General features: G+C 47.0%; 1 protein-coding gene across 2 annotated transcripts in view; it reads right to left on the bottom strand.

Moving 5' to 3' along the window:
• The window catches only part of ANGPT4 (angiopoietin 4), a 47,687-nt gene extending 46,363 nt beyond the window's left edge, over nt 1-1,324 (bottom strand). Inside the window, exon 1 of one of the 2 annotated variants that reach the window (XM_043884239.1) lies at nt 442-1,324. In XM_043884239.1, coding sequence (XP_043740174.1) covers nt 442-765 — 324 coding nt within the window. In that variant the 5' untranslated portion in view covers nt 766-1,324. The remainder of the gene's footprint in view (nt 1-441) is intronic. The other variant, XM_043884238.1, reaches the window with a different exon arrangement.
• Nucleotides 1,325-21,963: the final 20,639 nt, after the last annotated feature.

Raw genomic sequence — 21,963 nt, 5'->3', positions numbered from 1 at the left:
TACCAGGGAAGCCCCATCCTCTGATTATCTGACTTCAAATAGCCACCTCTAGTCACTCCTTGCCTTTTTCCCTTTCTCATTTTGCTTCACCTCTGACAGAGTACATATTGTTCATCCCTTTATTGTCTCTTTCCTATACTGGTCCAGAAGGGAATGTACTCTTCTGCTTATTGTTGCATTTGCTGCTCCTAAGACGGGACTTGTCCACACTGGATGAATGAATGGCAGTTGGGGAGTTAGGTTTCCAGTTCTGACTTCTCCCAGTCTCGTTGTGTGGTCTCAGGCTCATCTCTGCCCCTCTCTGGGCCTCATCATTCCAATATGTACAATTCAGAGACAAGGGCCCTATTAGCCTGGTCATCTGTGTCCAGGGCAGGGCTCTGGGGTAGATGCTCCACCTGCTGTTCGCTGCCCTCACCGCCCTGCAGACCCAGCCCTTACCTTCTGCAGCCACTGCGTGTTGTTCTCCAGCATTTTTTCCAGCTGTTGCATCCGCTGTCTTGACCAGTCTCCTAAGTTCAGTGTAGCCGCCGGGGAGTCCCTCTGGAGACTGTTAGAGCTCCCGAAGACCTTAGGCATGGGTGGGCAGGGCTCAGGCTCTGGCAGCACGAAGGTGTAGCTGCATTGGCCCTGCTGGACTCGGTGGGCCCGGTGGCGCCAGGCGGCTTCCTGCCCCTTCCGCTGGGCCACAGTTGTAGAGGCCATAGTTGTAGAGGCCATAATGAGGAGGAGGCCACCCAGCAGCATGGCTGGTCGGGAGGGCATCCAGAGATGTGGCGATGGTGAGGGGTGTCGAGTCAGAGCCCCGGGGCTGGGCCTGTCCGCCACCTATCTCTGCGCGCTGTTTGCACCCGCCGTTGGCCAACAGTGGCCAGGCTTGCCTGCACAGCCGCCGCAGCTGCAAAGCCCTGTTTGGCCAAGCTCTGTCCAGGCGGCTATTTATAATTGCTCCAAATACCACAGCTGCTCCGCTTCCTCCCACCGCCGCACGCTCCCGCCCCCGGCCACCCCCTCACCTCTATTCTTCCCCCTTTCTCTTCCTGCCTCCTCACGCGTGTCCACACACTGCTGCTATTTCCCTGTACTGGCTGGCTCTGCCTGCCTTGCCTCTGAGTCCTTTTATGATCCAGTGGAGGCCTGGCCTCCCTGCCAGAGGGGAGGAAAGAAAACAAGACACACACAAACACACACACACACACACACACACCCCCCAAACCCGCAAGCTGCCCGCTTCGGAAAACCAAAGGCAACTGAATTCTCTTTTTCTGTCTCTGTCTTTCCGTGTCTCTCTCCAACCTCTCCTCGCAAGGCTGGGATCTCAAATTTCAGCCCCCAGCGCCTTCTCCTTCTCCCGCTCCACCTACCCCTTCTGATTTCATGTTAGCCTTGGAACACAGCGGAGTGACCTTAGACAGAGCAACGGGGAGGGGGGCAGTGGGGTGAGGCTGGGGAGGAGGCAGCCAGTTCAATCTGTTTCTAGAGACAGAGAAAATCCTTGCAAGGCCGGGAAGTGGGCGCCGCAGCCAGGCTCCCATCCTCCCTTCTCCCTTGGGGCCTGGAGGGATGCCGGACCTTAGGGTGGCCCTGGCTCCAGTGCTGTGATAGTAATGAGAACGTGTTCTTGTCTTGAGGCAGATTGTGCTGGGGCTGCCTTTGGCTGGAATGGGCAAGTAGATTTTGGGGAGAAGAGCCTGAGGTACAGCAGTGTCTTGACCAACTCCCAAGTTAGAGGCAGTGGGCTCTAAATCCTCCTCCCCAACCACTGACCCTGAGACTTTGTACGGTAGCTTCACCTCTCTCAACCTCCATACCCTGAGGCGGAAACCTCATCTCATGCATGAGGAATATATATGAGTTCTTGGCATGGGGACAGAGGAATTTTTGATTCTTGTTTACCTGTTTACTGAGTCAAATCCAGGTTCCACCACTCATCAGCTGTGTGACTTTAGGTAAGTCACTTAACCTCTCTGTGCCTCTGTTTCCTCTTGGTGAACTGAGAAATAATATTAATACCATCCACTTCACAGGGGGTGAAAATTATGAGTCAAAGCAGTGCTGGCACAAATACATGAGCGCGAATACATGTTTTGGCTGTTGTCAGTGTTGTAGTTACTATGTATCGCCCCTTCTCCAACCTACTGGAATATAAACCCCACGAGGGCAAAGATTTGTCCTTGGGAGACCTGGTCGCTGGGCAGAAGACGCCCAGGAATTGGTTGGGCCCCTCCTCTGTGGGCTGCCTTTCTCTGCTGTTTTCCCAGAGTGGGGGCCTATCCGGCTCTCTGGTATTGTTTTTTGTTTTTTTTTTCCCTTTGTTTTCCCAAATCCTGACGGAATTTTGAACTGGACTAGCTTGGGACGGCAGCGAACTAGGGGCTCATCCGGGGGACTAAGAACATGAAATCAGGTATGTGATTTCCTTTGGCAGGAAAAGGCAAGGCAGCTGGTCATCAGCCACCAGCATTCACGGAGCCCTGCTTGCCCGCCTCTGCCTCCACTGAAAACTGGGTCGCACCACCCCCGACCTTGCAAGGAAGAAGTGTATTAATTCAAGTCTCATGAGTTTATCATAGTGCCATGTACAGATGAGCCCAGAGTAAAGGCAACTACTGTTAGGAGTGTGCCAGCTGAGACTTGATTTCAGTGAGGCCAGCAGTATTATCCTCCCCTTTTTACAGAGGAGAAAACTGAAACCCAGAGAAGAAAATGATTTGCCCAAAGTCACACAAGACATCAGTCAGTTCAGTCACTCAGTTGTGTCTGACTCTTTGCGACCCCATGAACTGCAGCACGCCAGACCTACCTGTCTATCACCAACTCCCGGAGTCCACCCAAACCTGTGTCCATTGAGTCGGTGACGCCATCCAACCATCTCATCCTCTGTTGTCCCCTTCTCCTCCTGCCCTCAATCTTTCCCAGCATCAAGGTCTTTTCCAATGAGTCAGCTCTTCGCATTAGGTGGCCAAAGTATTAGAGTTTCAGCTTCAACATCAGTCCTTCCAATGAACACCCAGGGCTGATGTCCTTTAGGATGGACTGGTTGGATCTCCTTGTAGCCCAAGGGACTCTCAAGAGTCTTCTCCAACACCACAGTTGTAAAGCATCAGTTCTTCAGTGCTCAGCTTTTCTTATAGTCCAACTCTCACATCCATACATGACGACTGGAAAAACCATAGCCTTGACTAGACGGACCTTTGTTGACAAAGTAATGTCTCTGCTTTTTAATATGCTGTCTAGGTTGGTCATAACTTTCTTTCCAAGGAGTAAGTGTCTTTTAATTTCATGGCTGCAATCACCATCTGCAGTGATTTTGGAGCCCCCAAAATTAAAGTCAGCCACTGTTTCTACTGTTTCCCCATCTATTTGTGAGACATGGAATCTAGAAAAATGGTACAAATAAACCTACTTTCAGGACAGGAATAGAGACACAGATACAGAGAGTAGACTTACAGACTCAACAGCGGAAGGAGAGGGTAGTAGGAATTGAGAGTAGGATTCACATATGCACACTACCATGTGTAAAATAGACAGCCAGTGGGAAGCTGCTATATAGCACAGGGAGCTCAGCTCAGTGCTCTGTGATGACCTAGAGGGCTGGGATGGGGGGTTAGAGGGCAGATTCAGGAGGGAGGGAATATATGTATACATATAGCTGATTCACTTCATTGGACTAACACAATATTATAAAGCAGTTATACTCCAAATAAAAAAAAAACAACACAACAAAACCCTTAAACAAACAGAAAAACTATGGAGGGACTTGATTGGGAACTAGAACTGGCCAGCCACGCTGGCCTCAGGACCCATTCCACTTCCTTCCACTTACCTGTCAAGGCAGTGCGTGAGCACACTGCCTCTCAACCTTGGCCTCCTCATCCATACACTGGAGGGAGCATTAATACTGGAAGATGGGCTTCCCAGGAGGCGCTAGTGGTAAAGAAACCACCTGCCAATGCAGGAGACCTAAGAGACACGGGTTTGATCCCTTGATCGTGAAGATCCCCTGGAGGAGGGCATGGCAACCCACTCTAGTATTCTCACTTGGAGAATCACATGGACAGAGGAGCCTGGTGGGCTATAGTCCATAGGGTCACAAAGAGCTGGATATGATTGAAACGACTTAGCACACACACACACACACACACACACACACACACACACACACACACACAGGCATCGAGATAACAAGGGAAGCTCCTGGCACAGGTAATGCATTTAATCTTACTGGTTAAAAGAATGAATGAATGTTACCTACTCCCTCCCCCCTACTTAATTAAGTAGACATGGGCCCCATAATTGCACGAACACAGAAGGGTGCTCTGCACAGAGAGGAAATAGGATTACCTATTCACAGGAGAAATGCAGGTAGAATCAAAAGAAGAGTTTTGGAAAGCTTGCCAGCCTTCACACCTTCATTTCAGCACTTCCTTCTCACCTCAGGACCTTTGCATATGCTGCTTTCTCTGTCCAGAAACTACTGTCCACATGTCCTCACCTCTTCCACCTTTCATCAGCATTCCAGTTACTGTGGCTGCCAGAAAAGGACCTCAACACTTAGTGGTTTAAATAAAAAATAACCATGTATTATCTTGGGGTTTCTGTGGGTCAGGAATTCAGGAGCAGCTCAGCTGGGCAGTCTACTCCAGTCCCTGATGAGGTTGAAGACAGATGGTGGCTGCTGTGGTTCAGTTGCTCAGTTGTGTCCAGCTCTTTGCAACCCCATGAACTGAAGCACACCAGGCTTCCCTGTCCTTCTCTGTCTCCTGGAGCTTGCTCAAGCTCATGTCCATTGAGTCGATGATGCCATCCAACCATCTCATCCTCTATTGCCCGCTTCTCCTCCTGCCTTCTATCTTTCCTGGCATCAGGGTCTTTTCCAGTGAGTTGGTTCTTCACTGGTGGCTGAATCAGGGTCATCTTGAAGGTTTCTCTCACCTGTCAGCACCTAAGTGAGCACCCCTCTCACTCTCTGCAGTGATGTCTCCAGCACGGTGACTTTGGGCAGCTGGCTTTCCTTCCTAGTCCCTCCAGGCTACAAAGGCACATATCCCCAGAGAGCCAGGTGGAAGTTACATCACTTTTATTATTTTTTTTTTTTTGGCCACAACACAGCATGTGGAATCTAGCTCGCTGACCAGAGATTGAACCTGGTGCCCCCTGTACTGGGAGCCTGGAGTCTTAACCACTGAATCACCAGGGAAGTCCCTACATCGCCTTTTATGACCTAGCCTGGGAAGTCATTCAGTGGAAGCTCTACCATATGATCAGGGTCTGCCCACGTTCAGGGCAGGATGTCATCCCTCAGTGGAGGAGTATCATTGTCATACGGTGAGCCTACAGGATAGGAAAGTGCATTGAAGTAGCCACCTCTGGGAAAATCTACAGGTCAAAGAACTGACACTTAGACGGCTTAGCCCTGTCCAAACCAGAATTGCTCCTCTTGGAGCCCCACCCCTTTATCTTTAGCCTTCTCAAGGTGCTCAGAGGTTAATTACTTGTGTAATTACTCATCTCCCTCTGTTCTCAGCATTTGATATACAGTATGTTCTCAGTAAATAAATATCTATTGAATGAATGAATGAATGCTTGAGTCAGGCTCTTCCTGTTGGACCGACGAGGGGCAGGAGTCTGTGGGGCTCCCATGGGGCTGTAACTCCAGGGCAAGTCCCAGCTGGGAGGCCTAGGGCAGATTAGCATTTGGGGCCGAAGCTTCCTCCTCCTTGGCTGGAGGACGTGAACAGGCTTGACCACGTCTCCTGAATCTTGCAGAGGAGAGCTCTGGGGGGAAGTTTGCACACTGTCAGGCCACAGGATCTTTGAACACAGGGCCTTGGGGCCAGTGTCGGAGATGGTCTGGGCATAGGTCTGGCTGGGAGGTGGAGGGTTTACAAAGTTACCTCTTGAACCTCAGGGAAATGGGAGCCACCCATTCCCATGAGAAGCAGCAGGTATCCAGGTGGCAGCAGGCAGGAGGAGCTAGTGGCTGAACCCAGAGAGGAAACTGGAAAGAGGCCTGGGGTCAGTTAGCAAGCTCAGCAGTGAACTTTGGACCTGGAACGGACTTTGGTGACCAGCATGCTCTGTGCCGTGGACTCCCAGCCCTGAATTTCCTTCTGAGCACCAGACCCAGAACCATTTGCCTTCTGGAGATGACTCCCTTAGGTCTCAAACAGAACTCCCCATTTTCTCCTCTTCTGACTCCACTCCAAATGAGTTTCTTCTGGGTTCTTTCATCTCTGGGAATTGCCCAACCTGACCAGGCACGTGGACCAGAAGCCTGGAAGCAGGCTTGGCTTCATGGGTGTGTGATGACCTCTGTGGTCACACAGGGCCCCACTCCCAAGAAGCCTCCCATGGCTTGGTTTGATGCTCTGCTGGTACCATCTCAAGATTCTTAATAAGTTCTGAACACAGGGTCTGGCCCTTTTCATTCTGCACTGGGCCTTTCAAATTACATAGCCAGTCTTGCCAGGGAGACTTGAGGCCCCACCATCCACTTCACCCCACCTGTCACCCAATCAAACCTGTTCTGCCAACATGACCCTTTAAATAGTTCTCCCCTCTGTGCCCCTCTTCACTCTTCTGAGCATACTGGAGCCAGCCTGTCTGAGTTGGAATTCTGACTTTCCCATCTCCCAAATGTATGGGCTAGGCCAATGTGCTTCATCTGTACTTTAGTTTTCTATTCTGTCAAATGGGGTTGATGTTAGCCATTACCTGGTAGAATTGTTAAAAGGATTAAAAAACTGATACTGGGCACATACTAAGTGCTCAATAAATGATAGCCAACGTTGTCATCATTCCTGACTGTCACTTTTTTAGCCCAGCATCTTCATCCCTTGTCAAGGGGAGAATAATAGCCTCAGGACTGAACTCTTCTTGTTAATCCATCTTTGGTGCTGCAGTCAGTGATTTTTCTAAGACACAAACGCAGCTCCCAACTCTTTTGATTAAAACCCTTCAGTTTGAAACTCCAAATTACTTATATGATTTATAAATCCCCGCAGGATCTGGCCTTCAGCCTCATTGCTCTTATCCTAGGACTTGGTACTTTATAATGAGGTTTGCTTTTACTTTCCAACATGCTCTCTACTCTCTCCAGCTCAGTACCTTTGTTTGTAGTAACCTCTGCTTGGACAATCCTCTTCACCTTTTTTCACTGACTTCCTTCTACCTGTCCTCTGGGTCTTAACCTCAGGTATCACCGTCTCTGGGAAGCCTTCTCCATCAACCTCCATCCTTTGGTGCACACAGGTCCTCTTTCTTTAGAAGCCCGAGGCTCCCTGCCTGCGCTTCTCACAGTTTTCACCCTTGTTTGCAGGCTTTTATCCCCCTCTAGTTTGAAAACCTTTTCAGAGTATCAACCACACTTTCCATTTCTATGTTGCCTATTCAAAGGTCAGCATCATAGTAGGTTCTCAAGAGTGCTTGTTGAGTGGTCTCCTGTGCCCTACAATCTCCACTTTGGGATGCGGGTTGGAGCTGCAGTCCCCAGGTGGAGACTCAGGAAATCACCCTTTCCAGAGCAAGGGCCCCAGGAACTTTGTTTGGGATATTTCAAGTATCTTGCCTCCAAACACTTAAAACAACCCCTCTACCCCTGCTTTATTTTCCCTTTGCTGGCCTGTTGTTGCCATGGAGCCAGAGCTTGGAGAAAATACTCATATCCATCTGGAAAATTTGGCTTTTACTCAAATGTCTTGGAGCAAAAGAGAACTTATTGGCTGATGAAACTGAAAAGTGTAGGGATATTTAGCTTCAGGCATAGCTGGATCCAGGTACTCAAATGATATTAGGAATTCTTCCCCACCCTCCTTTTCCTCCAACTCTAGGCTCTTGTTTTTCTCTATTAGCTTATCCTCTGACAGTTCCCACCACCATTACCTCCACAATTGATGACAGTAGCTCCAATCTATCAACTTAGCAAAGCCCCTACCTCCGCCCCAGAAATGGAGACCCTCTTTCCTGATAGCTCTTGGGAAAGTTCTGGCTTGTCACATGGCCATTCCTGAACCAACTACTGTAGCCAGAGGGATGAAATACTCTGGTTGGTCAGGCTGGGCTATGTGCCTCTCATGGGTCAACCTCGTGGCACCCAAAGTGATAGAGGAAGGGTAGGGTGGTTCTCAAGGAGACCTGGGAAAGTGAGACCAGGAGGGAGATGCATATTGATGGGTGCAGACCACCTGCCCACTGCCTCCCCATGCTAGTCATTCATCAACTGGTTTCTTGGTATCCCTGCCGCCAAGCCAGTGGAGCCTTAGCATAACTGGGGATTCCATGAGTTCCTACCTCACATTTAGCTCATGAAGCAACTTTGCCCCACGTCACACACTGGAATTGATTTTCTTAGAAGCATGGCCCTTCCTGCTCCTGGGAACAAAGGCGGAGAAAACGGGATCATTCTTGGAGAGTCACTTGCTGATTTTGGATCCAAAGAAGAGGATTAAGTCACAGGTCTGAGTCTCCCACTCCTGGTCTCATCTCTGCAATCCAGCACTTCCCCCTCCCCTTCCCTTTCAAACTTCCTACAATTCAACACCCAGGGTGATAACTGAGGGCTGCAAGTAGGCAACTTGAAGCTTCCCAAGCCTCTTGTTTTCTACTCTTCACTTCCCTGAGAACATGACCTGGCATCTCCCAGGGCCTCTGGTGGCAGTGGGGTGAGTCCTGGCAGGAAGCTCAGAGCTGCTGACCACACTGGGGATGGTCTGTCAGTGTCCTCAGGAGGCCAAGAGGGTTCTTGTGGAGCAGAAGTCATGGTATCCCCATGATACTTTCCCCTCAAGACAGCAGTCTGTCAATTGTTTCCTGCCTCTGCTTTCTGCCACCCAAACCTAGAGCCACAATAAAATCAATGGATCAGAAGGGACCCAGGTTGGATATTGAGGTCACTCCTGTGACCCACACCTATCGATTAAGAGCTCCCCACTCATGACACTGAATCTTGATTCTACTTTGGGAGGTGAGACTTGGTTTCTTCATCTGTATAATGGGAGAACAATCCCTCATTAGCAAGGTATTGCAGTGGGGCTTCCAGTTACCAGGGCTATGTAATAAAGTACCCAATGCTTGGTGATCTAAAGCAATGGCAACACCTATTTTACTCATAGACATGCAATTTAAGCCAGATTTAGTGGGGATGGCTTGATGTGACTCCATTTGACATTAGCTGGGGCAGCTGAGGGCTAGAACCTGGAATCATCTGAAAGCTCACCCGTTGATATAACTGAAATCTCAACTGGGGCCGTCGGCCCTAATGGCTATGTATGGCCTCTCCATGTAAGGGGGCTGGGGGTGGTTCACGACTGGCCTGGGTATCAGGGGGGATCATTTCAAGAGAATCAGGCAGAAGGCACATAACCTTTACGACCTAGCCTCATGAATCATGCAAGGCCAGCTCTTCTCCACTCTATTCATAGAGGCAGTCACGAAGTCCCATCTGAGTTCAAGGAGCAGGGCAACAGACTACCTCTTAATGGAGAGTGGCCAGGTTTTGGAAGAGCATGTGGGATGAGAGATGTGGCCTTTTTTGGAAAAATATAATCTGCCACAGAAGGGCAGAGAAAATGCCATTTAAGTGTTTAGTGCAGAAGTGCTTAATCATTGGTAGCTGTTATTACTACCCCTGCTGTTATGGGAAAGATCCAGCATCTCTTTGCACGAAAATATCCTCCAGACCTTCTGATGGCTAAAGGTGTTGGAGGAAGTGAGATTATTTCCATTGGGACTGCCAGAGAAATTGGCCCAGAAATACTCTGGGATTTGTCCAAAGTCACCCACCATATCAGCACCCAGTCTGGTCCCCACCAGACAAGCTTCAGACGGCTGCCCCTGCTGTTAGCAACAATCGGCTCTCCCCAGAGTCTCCATGTGGGCCTTGGTTTCCCCTCTGAACGATGGCACTGTGCGGGCTCTGCCACCCCAGAGGGGACCAGGATGGAGTAAATGCACCTCGTGGCTGTGCTGCTCGGGCTGGGCCACCATCCACGTCCGTCCTTTCTCAGGCCTGGGGAGCCCCACTGCCTCTGAGCCCATGCCTGGCACTCACTGCAGGACATGAAGAGTGAGGCTGCCAGGTCGGAGGGCAGATCTATTTTGGAACCTGGCATCCCCGGGAGGCCCAGGGGAGCCTGTGACCCAGAGAACCAACAGGCCCCTCTGTATTTTATTTGTTTTTATTAAAAGAGCACAGCATGTCCCTCGCAGAAGAATCAGAAGATACATATTAGCCAGAAGGGAAAAAATACATGGTGCCTGTGCTCTCCCAAGCCATGGCAAAAACCATAGCTAGCATTTTGGAATATCTTTCCCCCAACCATTCTACAAATAGATGCACATATTTTGGGGTGATTTTCTAGGAAAAAAAAAACGAAACCCTAAACAAACCTCCCCCAAACGTCAAAGCAACATTTTCTAAGTCATTTTTAATTTCATTTTACTTACACTGGATTTATTTTTTTGACACAGGAACTTAAAAAATGCACAGGGTAATATAATACCACTCCCTATACCCATCCCTCCAAATGGGCACCTGTCAACATTTTGCAAGTTTTCCCAGATTTTTTAAAGACATGATATACTACTACAGGTTAAGTTGGCCTCCCCGACATCCTCCTTCTCCAGTCTCATTTTCTCTCCTCCAGGCCCACAGGTCCATTTGTACGTATCCATAAATAGTGGTACTATTTTTGTGTTTTCAAAACTCAAACGTATGCTATTAAACTGTAAGCAATGTCCTGCGGGCACACTGTGTTTCCCAGATCTACACAAATGTCACATATAGATCCCGTGACTGGGGTCCTCGTCTTTCCGCAGCTGTGCATTTGTGCAGCATGTAATCACACTACTTTCTATTTATTCAGCCTCCGTGGATGGACATGCGGTTAGCGCAATCTTCAGTAGCTCCTAACCAGGCTTCTGTGGCTCTTACGCACTAGCCCTTGTGCCATGACCAAGTGCTTATGTAGGGTCTTAATGGAGGGGTGCTCCTTCTGGGACGTGGGGGACATGTGTGGCCAGTCTGGGTAGGTTTCCAGTCTGTGCTTCCAAGTGGAGTGGCTGCACCGAGTTTCCATTCTCTACACTCCTGGCATCCCTTGGTATTGTCACACTTTAATTCTGTGGCAATCTGATGGCTATGAAGTGGTATATGTAATTTCATAGCCTGCACTTCCTATGTATTTAATGCTCTAGGCATGCTGCCGTCCGTGGGGTCGCAGAGAGTCGCAGAGAGTTGGAGACGACTGAGTGACTGAACTGAGCTGATGTATTATGAAGTACTTTCTAAAGCAGAAGATACTTCTCTAAGTGCATGTTTAATGGTGGCATAAGCCTCCACTTATACAGCCAAGACTCTCTTAATTCATTTCCTATTGTTGGACACTGGGTTTTGTTTTGGGGTAGACTGCAATACTGACCACAGATCCCCACCCCTGTAAGCATGTTTCTTTGCAATGTGTCTTTCCAGCTCCTCCCTTTAAGAGATGGAGCCTATGTCTCCACCCTTTGAAGCTGGCCTTGGCCATGTGACTTGCTTTGGCCAGCGAAACAGTTTCAAATGTGAGGCCTGAAAGAGGTTGTGCCCTGGGGCTTCTCTAGCTCACCTGGGACCCTGGAACCGTGGTGTGAGCAAGCCCCAGCTAGCCTGTTGGATGATGAAGGACATGTGGTCAAGTCATCCTATCACCCCAGCTGACATTAAACTGAACTCCAGATGAGTGAGGCCATCCCTGACCACCCAGGCCTAGCTAAAGACATTCTAGACCACACAGTCCAGACCAGAAAAATTGTCCAGGTGACTCATAGAAAAATGACGATAGTAGATATTTCTTTTGTTAAGCCACCAAATTTGGGAGAGTCAAACACAACTGAAGCAATTTAGCACACATTAGCACCAGAGCTGATGTGGCTCCAGTCAGCTCTTCCTTTTGTTCAGCTCACTGAGGCTGTGTATCTTAGGCAAGTTGCTGAGTCTCAGTTCCTCCTCAGTAGAATGGCAGATAATGTCTATCCCTCAAGTCACTATGAGGATAAATAAGGTGGCACATGTGTCACCCAGTGAGGCATGGGTACCCAGCAGGTTCTCTTTCAGGTCCCGGTACTCTTTGACTTGCAAATTTTCTCATGTCCCCTTGGTTCTCCCTGCTTCCCCTTTTTATCCAAAGCTTCTGCATGAGGGTATCACCATTTAAATGTAAATGCAAAAATGAGAATTTAAGTATTTAATGTTCACTTAAGTTAACATCCCATCCCTACCACTACATCTCCAGGTCTCTCCTCCCCTCAAGACACTCCTTCTTGAAGTTAGGCATGGCCATGTGACTTGCTTTGACCACTGGACACTTTAAAGAACCTTGGTGTGATTCTCTGCTTCCTTTCCTTACTGCAGAGAACCTGAAACCCTGTGTTGAGACAGCAGTAGCATCAAATGGTCAAAATTTTTGGTTCCAGTGAGGCTCCCATGAACTCACCTGATGATTCCCACTGGGGACAAGAAGGATGAGAAAGAAGAAAGAAACCATTGTTGTATTGTGCTGTTTGTTATGTCAGCATAACAAATGCTATTTTGGTCTGACCTGAGTCCCTCAAAATATATGTTGAAGTCTTAACCCCCCCAAATGTGAGCTTATTTGGAAAAAGGGATCATTGTGGATATGATTAGTTATGATAAGATCATAGTGGAGTAGAATGGGTCCTTAATCCAATATTCCTGGTGTCCTCTTAAGAAGATAATGTGAAGATACTTTTTACCAAATGGAATTCAGGTCCACTCACTCCCTGGGCAGCAAAGTCAGCCTACTGACACTAGGTTCTACTAGGAAATTATGGTGTTTATTGCAGGGCACAAAGCAAGGAGAATGGGCAGTGCATGCTCAAAAGACCTGAAATCCCTACTGGCTCTCAGGGAAGGTTTTTAAAGGCAGCATTTGGGGTGAGGGTTGCAGCTCATGTATTTTCTTCTGATTGGTTGGTGGTGAAGTAACAGGGTGATGTTTCAGGACTCTTAACCATCAATCTTCTGGTTCCAACCAGTCTGGGGTCTCCCTGCTTGTGGTCAGCATGTAGCCACCATCTTCCACTTGTTATTATATATCACTCCGGGGAATATGTAATTGTTATGTATATCCCTTGGGGAGGAACTAGGAGTTTGTTGTATCATTGAACCATTGTTTATATTATCATCAGTTTTCTTGCTTGCCTACTTTTCCTTTGTTTCTATGTTCCCTCACTTCCATAATTAGTAACTGTATGAGTCTGCTCTTTGGAACTCAGGGAAGGCCTAGGAGATTAAAACTTTTTCTCTGCAAGTAAGAAATGGAGAACACTGAGGGGCTTTTGTACCTGGGAAGGCCCCACAGGGTCCTGCTCAATTCCGATACCAGGACAGGATACCTGTGGAGTGAGGCAGCTGCAAGCCAAGGAACTCCAAGGATTGGTGGCCATCACTGGAAGCCAGAGGCTGGGAAGGACCTACACATTTCTCTGAGGAAACATGGCCCTGCTGACACCTTGATTTCTAGCTTTCAGAGCTGTGAGAGAAGACATTTCTGTTGTTTAAAACCTTGTGGTTAGCTATACTTTGTTATGGCAGCCCCTGGAAATGAATCCACCAACATACCCTGGCTAATGTAACAGTCAATGAAGGTTTCCTCTGGCAGTCATCACAGTATCTGTTCAGTGAGATTTTCTGTGTACCAGGCACAAGGCTCAGTGCTCCACATACAGTATTCATTCATTCACGTTTGTATTATTTATATTCTTGTTTATTTACTGTATGCCCACTGTGCCCAGCACTTCTCTCTAGGCAGTGGGGAAGCACTGTGAACAAAATGGCCCCTCCTCACAGAGCTGGCTGACTAGACGGGTTGATGCTGAGTAGGGTAGCTAGGTGGATGTGTGTGTGTGGATTTTCTAAGGAAGTGGCATTTGTAGAGATGGGAAAGAGGCCCCACTGGTCCAGCTTTTGGGATTTAGTGGCCCCCTGCCTGGACTCCTCTTCCACAAGGGGAATAGGAAGCCTTAGCAAGTTCATGGGCTGAAAACCAAGGAGCTATTAAAAGTGAGGTTGCTGGAAAGACCCATGATATATTAAATTACAAAAGCAACCTAAGCCAAGATTTCTAAGGATGCTAAAAGCATGACTCATAAGAGAAAAGTTTGATAAATTGATAAAATAGTGTGGTATTGGCACAAAAATCAGAGGTATACCTCAAAGATTGATAAACTGAAAATCATCAAAGTTAATTGTTTTTATTCTTCTAAGACACAATGAAAATAATGAGAAATCAAGTCACAGGCTAGGAGAAAATATCTGCATAATACATATCTGAGAAATATCTGAGTATAGAAAGAAATCTCAAAACTTAAGAACAAGAAAACAAACAATCCCTCACAAACATGGCCAAAGTTTTGAACAAACTCTCAATGAAGGAAAAGATACAAATGGTAAATACTCACATGAAAAGGTCTTCAGAAGCATTAGTCATTAAGTGTTAGTTGCTCAGTCGTGTCCAACTCTCTGTGATCCCATGGATTCTAGTCCCCCTGACCCAGGCTCCTCTGTCCTTGGAATTCTCCAGGCAAGAATACTGGAGCGGATTGCCATTTCCTTCTCCAGGGGATCTTCCCCACCCAGGGATCGAATCCGGGTCTCCTGCATTGCAGGCAGATTCTTTACCGTCTGAGCCACAGGAAGGAACCCCATTAGTCCTTAAGGAAATGTAAATTAAAGCCACAGTGAGAGGCTACCACACATTTCACCTAATGACTCCAGTCAAAAAGGCTGAACATGTGGAGCAAATGGCACTCCCATTGATTTCTGGTGGGAAGGCAAAATGGTACAGCCACTTTGGAAAACAATTTGGCAGTTTTTTTTTTTTTAAGTTAAACATATACTTACCATAAAATTCAGCAATTCTCCTATTAGGTATTTATCCAAAGGAAATGAAAACATATGCCCACAAATATGTATACATATGTTCCTATAAACAGCATTATCCATAATTAAAAATTGCCCTGAAGTGAAAATTACTCCCATATGAAAATAGCCAAATGTCCCATTTTGTGACTGGATAAACAAATCATGGTACATGCACACCATGGAGTACTACTTAGCCATGAAAAGGAGTGAGCTATGTAGAACAACAAAGATGAATCTCAAAAGCATTATCCTAAGTAAAAGAAGCCAAAACCACAAAAGAATTCATACTGAGTGAGTCTATTCATACAGAACCCTAACAAAGAGAGAGCTAATCTATAGTGACAGGAAGCAGATCAGTGGTTGCCTGGGCTGGAGACTTAAAGGTAGAAATTGACTGGGAAGGAACGTAACAAAGGGACATTTGAGGGTTATGGGGGTGCTCTATTCTGGATCAGAGTGGTAGGCACACAGATGTACGAATTTTTTAAACATAATGAACTATAAACATAAACTTTTATGGTATGTAAATTATACCTTAATGAAGCTGATTAAAACAGAAACAGGTAGTGTCAGGAAGAAGAAGCATGACTCTTGGTGATCATTAAGGTGTTAGACCACCAAGTAGAAGGCACTGTACCTCATCAGCAAATGAGAATCACCACCCACCTCATTGTGTGATTGCTTGTGAGGACAGGAAATGAGGCAGAAAAAAATACTGAAAAATCATAGTAAGTGATGGTGATGATTGTTATTTCTAATAAACATAAGGGTGGGTTTCCCTAGCAGATCAGATGGTAAAGAATCTGTCTGCAATGCAAGAGACCCTGGTTCGATCCCTGGGTTGGGATCCCCTGGAGAAGTAAATGGCTACCCACTCCAGTATCCTTGCCTGGAGAATTCCATGGAAGTGGAGCCTGGTGGGTTATAGTCTCTGGGGTCACAAAGAGTCAGACATGACTGAGCAACTAACACTTTCCCTTTACTTTCAACATAAGGATGAGTGAAGGTACTCTCTGCATCTACTAAGAATTCATCCACCCATGCCTCCATTCATTTACACATCCATCTGATACATTTCTATTGAGCAATTGCTACACGTGTAGAACTGTGCTTGGCCCTGTGGATTCAAGAACAAATGAGAAGAAATGCGATCCTCGTTGGTTCATATTTTAGTGCAAGAATGTGATGTCAAGCAAAAAACAGAAAATTAATCCATTTGTGACAAATGCTGGAAAGGAGGCAGCTCCAGGGAACCCTGAATCAATGTAATATGGTCTCAACCTAGTCAGGGTTAGGAAATGCTGCTTTGATAAAGGGGCATTTGAGCCGGGTTGGAGGGGTGGTCAGGGGTGGTCAGGCACCTTCCAGCAGAAGGCACGGTAGGGACAAAGGCCCAACACAAGAAAGAAAGTGTGAAGAAGGAAGGCCTGCCTCGTATGTGTATCAGGAAGACCTGGGCTTCAAATGGGAAGGGAATGGTCCCTCTGTCACTTCATCTTCCCACAAGGCTGGGATCTGGACAGGCAGGGTGTCTGCCTCCAGATTTCTGTCCAATAACTTCCCCATCCCATCTCTACCTACTGCAAGAGCAGGGGGAATCAGATTCAGGAAGGTCTTTGGGGTGCTGGGGACCTCAGGGAGGCCTGACAGGGTATGGGATGGGTTCAGATCTGGACCAGGAACATAGACTGGCGTGGGAGTGTGAGAGCTGGTGGCATGACTTCCCCTGGGATGCTTCAGGTAGGGAAGAAGTGCATCTACCAGAGAGAAGAGAGTGTGGCATGAAGCCATGGTTTTGAGCTCAGCTTTATAGACAGGCCTTCCTTGGGCACCCTATCAAACAAACTCTTTATCCCTTTCCCCACTGGAGTTTCTTCATGGTACTCTAACCATCTGACATTGTGTCTTAAATTTGTTTGTCTGTTGTCTGTCTCCTTCATTACAATGTGGGCTCCTGATAGCATGGACTATGTCTAAGGCATTCACCTCTGTCTCCCCACTGAACGCCTGGCACACAGTAGGAGCTCAGTAAACATTCGTTGAGTGGATAAGTGAAATATTGCAGTCTCCAGGCATTTCCTGAGCATTGATAGCCTCTGGGCTGTGGATACAAAAATAAATCAGACACAGTCCTTGGCCTCAAGGGGCACTTGGTCTAAAGGAAAAGGAAAAAGTTGGACAAATGCCACTGCAAAACACAGCTAGAAAATTCATCTTCAGTTTCTGCAAACTGAATGAAAGGAGAATGGAAGGCAGTTACTATGGGCTGAGGCCCACCTGTGACAGAACCTCTTGCATACCATATCTGGCTTAATTCACACAGTAGCCTGTTTCACGGTGTAAGCATTGGGGATCCGTAGCAGTGAAATGATTTGGCCAAAATCAAACTCAAGGCAGAGCCAGCATTGGAAACTGGGTAGCCCGACTATAAACTCTGAATACTATTTTGTCTACCAATGAGGCCTTTCTTGCAGAACAGAAAAAAAAAAAAAAAGATCTGTATGCATGTCAAGAAGCAACAGCTAGAACTGGACATGGAACAAAAGACTGGTTCCAAATTGGGAAAGGAGTATGTCAAAGCTGTATATTGTCACCCTGCTTATTTAACTTATATACAGAATACATCATGAGAAATGCCAGGCTGCATGAAGCACAAGCTGGAATCAAGATTGCAGGGAGAAATATCGATAACCTCAGATATGCAGGTGACACCACCCTTATGGCAGAAAGCAAAGAAGAACTAAAGAGCCTCTTAATTAAAGTGAAAGAGGAGAGTGAAAAAGTTGGCTTAAAACTCAACATTCAGAAAACTAAGATCATGGCATCCAGTCCCATCACTTCAGGCAAATAGATGGGGAAATGATGGAAACAGTGAGAGACTTTATTTTGGGGGGCTCCAAAATCACTGCAGATGGTGACTGCAGCCATGAAATTAAAAGCTGCTTGCTCCTTGGAAGAAAAGCTATGATCAACCTAGACAGCATATTAAAAAGCAGAGACATTACTTTGCCAACAAAGGTCCATCTAGTCAAAGCTATGGTTTTTCCAGTGGTCATGTATGGATGTGAGAGTTGGACTATAAAGAAAGCTGAGTGCAGAAAAATGGATGCTTTTGAACTGTGGTGTTGGAGAAAACTCTTGAGAGTCTCTTGGACTGCAAGGAGATCCAACCAGTCCATCCTAAAGGAAATCAGTCCTGAATATTCATTGGAAGGACTGATGCTGAAGCTGAAACTCCAGTACTTTGGACACCTGATGCGAAGAACTGACTCAAAAGATTGAAGGTGGGAGTGAAGGGGATGACAGAGGATGAGATGGTTGGATGGCATCACCGACTCTATGGATATGAGTTTGAGTAAACTCTGAGAGTTGGTGATGGACAGGGAATCCTGGTGTGCTGCAGCCCATGGAGTCGCAAAGAGTTGGACATGACTGGGCAACTGAACTGAACTGAAAAAGGCAGGCAAAGGGTCAGGGAGATCCTCTGGAGAAGGAAATGGCAACCCACTCCAATACTCTTGCCTGGAAAATTCCATGGACGGAGGAGCCTGGTAGGCTACAGTCCATGGGGGTAGCAAAGTAAGACACGACTGAGCGACTTCACTCACTAGTTGGCGCTAGCAGTAAAGAACCCATTGGCCAATGCAGGAGACTTAAGAGACTCTAGTTCGGTCCCTGGTTTGGGAAGATCCCTGGAGAACGGCATGGAAACCCACCCCAGTATTCTTTTTTTTTTTTTTCAGGGACTGTAAAATTTAATATTGTCATAATGTCCATACTACAGGTTCGGTGCAATCCCTATAAAAATTCCAATGGTATTTTTCAAAGAAATGGAACAATTCTAAAATTTGTATGGAATTGCCAAAAAACAAAAACAAAAACCCAAACAGCTGAAAGACACACATAGATAATGCATGCCTGAAAAGATGCTCAACGTGACTAATCAGGGAAATGCAAACCAAAGAAAGCCACAATCAGTTAACACCTCACACCTGTTAGAACAGCCATTCTCCAAAGGAAATAACAAATGTTGGTGAGGATGCAAACGGAAGGGAACCTGTGTGCTTTGTTGGAAGGAAGGTAAATCTGTGCAGCCACAATGGAAAACAGTATGCTGCGGCTGCTGCTAAGTCGCTTCAGTCATGTCCGACTCTGTGCGACCCCATAGACGGCAGCCCACCAGGCTCCTCCGTCCCTGGGATTCTCCAGGCAAGAATATTGGAGTAGGTTGCCAGTTCCTTCTCCATAGGTTGCCAGTTCCTTCTCCACTCCAGTATTCTTGCCTGGAGAATCACATGAACAGAGGAGCCTGGCGGGCTACAACCCATAGGGTGGCAAAGAGTTGTATATGACTGAAGCAACTGAGCATGCACACACATACTGTTTTATATAAAAACAATTATTTAGAAAACAAACGAGAGGAGGAGCCAAGATGGCAGAGGAATAGGATGGGGAGACCACTTTCTCCCCTACAGATTCATCAAAAGAACAATTGAACGCTGAGCAAACTTCACAAAACAACTTCTGGTTGCTAGCTGAGGACATCAGGCGCCCAGAAAAGCAGCCCATTGTCTTCAAAAGGAGGTAGGACAAAATATAAACGATAAAAAGAGAGACAAAAGAGCTAGGGACGGAGACCTGTCCTGGGAAGGGAGTCTTAATAGAGGAAGTTTCCAAACACCAGGAAACCCTCACACTGGCGGGCCTGGGGGAGGTTTTTGAATCTCAGAGGGCAACCTAACTGGGAGGAAAAATAAATAAACCCCACAGATTATGTGCCTAAAAGCAACTCCCAGCAGGAAAGTACCCCAGGCGCCTGCATCCGCCACCACTAAGTGGGGACGGAACGGAGAGGAGCCGGCGGCATTGCTTAGGGTAAGGACCGGGCCTGAGTGCCCTGAGGGAAATTGGAGGGAGCTTTTGTGAGACAGCAATGTAAACTGTGGGATAGCAAAAGAGAGAGAGAAAATTAACCGGCCCGAACACACTGCCGGCCGTTTGCAGAACAAAGGGTCTGAGCAAGTCCAGAGAAGAGCTAGCCGGCTGCGGACCGGCCCAGCCCCGCCGGAGGCAGGAGGCAGGGCGGAGGGGAAAGGGGCAAACTCGGCCCCAGAGACGGCACCCCTACCAAACTGCAAACAGGCTCCCAATTTCTAACCAAAGACTTCCTGAGATTCTGGATGGTCGACATCCGCCAGGAGGGTCGCGGGCTAAACACAAGGCGCATGCACCCGACCGCCATGGGTGGAAACTGAGGCTGGGGCTGCGGAGGGCAGAAGGTGCACCGCACCCGGGGAGAGTGTGCCCGTCAAGCTCCTGGCTGCCTGAGCTGCTCGGCAGGGGAAGGCACAAAACGCAGGCGCAACCGAGTCCGCGCTTTTGTGGAGTACCCGAAAACTGGAACCGCACGCAACGCAGGGCACACTCCATATAGAGCAGCCGGGAGCCTGAGCAGCGTAGACGGGGAAAGCAGTGCCCCTCCCTCCCTGCAGCGCGACGGAACTAGTGAACCTGACAAGAGACCACCTCTGCCCGCCTGTGTCAGGGCAGAAATTAGACACTGAAGAGACCGGCAAACAGAAGCCAAATAAACAAAGGGAACCGCTTCAGAAGGGACTGGTGCAACAGATTAAAATCCCTGTAGGCAACACCGACTACACTGGAAGGGGCCTATAGATATCGAGAAATGTAAGCTGGAACGAGGAGCTATCTGAAACTGAACCAAACCCACACTGACCGCAACAGCTCCAGAGAAATTCCTAGATATATATATATTTTTTTTTAATTAAAAAAATTTTTTTCTTTTCTTTTCTTTTTTCTCTTTTATTTTCTTTTAAAATTCCCCATTAGTCCCCCATTACTCCTTAACTTTCATTTTCATATATTTTTACGATTTTTTTTAATTAGGAAAAATTTTTTTCTTTTTTTTCTTTCTTCTTTTCTTTTTTTTCTCTTATTTTCTTTTAAAGTTCTCTATTACTCCTCTACTACTCCTTAATTTTCATTTTCATTTCACTATAGCCTTGCAAAAAAAAAAAAAGAGAAGCCCTATTTTTAAACTGAACTTCATATATATTTATAAAATTTTTTGTTTTTGTTTTTAATATTGTATTTTTAAGAGCCTAACCTCTACTCTAGATTTTTAATCTTTGTTTTTCAGTATGTGATAAAAATTTTGGACATTTAAGAATCCAATATTCAGCTCCCATTTTTATTCAGGAGTGTGTTGGTTACTCTCTCCCACTTTTGGCTCTCCGTTTTCTACCTCAGAACACCTCTATTTCCTCCTTTCCCCTTCTCTTCCCAATTCAATTCTGTGAATCTTTGTGGCTGTCTGGGCTACGGAGAACACTTTGGGAACAGACAACTGCGTAGATCTGTCTCTCTCCTCTTGAGTCCCCCTTTTTCTCCTCCTGCTCATCTCTATCTCCCTCCTCCCTCTCCTCTTTTTCATGTAACTCTGTGAACCTCTCTGGGTGTTCCTCATGGTGGAGAATCTTTTCACCATTAATCTAGAAGTTTTGTTATCAGTGCTGTATAGTTGGAGAAGTCTTGAGACTACTGGAAGAAAAAAACTGAAATCCAGAGGCAGGAGACTTAAGCCCAAAACCTGAGAACACCAGAAAACTCCTGACCACACGGAACATTAAGTAATAAGAGACCATCCAAAAGCCTCCATACCTACACTGAAACCAACCACCACCCAAGCGCCAGTAAGTTTCAGAGCAAGACATACCACGCAAATTCTCCAGCAACGCAGGAACATAGCCCTGCACGTCAACATACAGGCTGCCCAAAGTCACACCTAACACATAGACCCATCTCAAAACTCATTACTGGACACTCCATTGCACTCCAGAGAGAAGAAATCCAGTTCCACGCACCAGAACACTGATGAAAGCTTCCCTAACCAGGAAACCTTGACAAGCCAATCGTCCAACCCCACCCACTGGGTGAAACCTCCGCAACAAAAAGGAACCACAGACCTCCAGAATAGAGAAAGCCCACTCCAGACACAGCAACCTAAACAAGATGAAAAG

Source organism: Cervus elaphus, chromosome 23 (genome assembly GCF_910594005.1).
Source record: "Cervus elaphus chromosome 23, mCerEla1.1, whole genome shotgun sequence".
In the NCBI taxonomy this organism is placed as follows: domain Eukaryota; kingdom Metazoa; phylum Chordata; class Mammalia; order Artiodactyla; family Cervidae; genus Cervus; species Cervus elaphus.
This window is presented reverse-complemented; position numbering and strand designations above follow the sequence as displayed.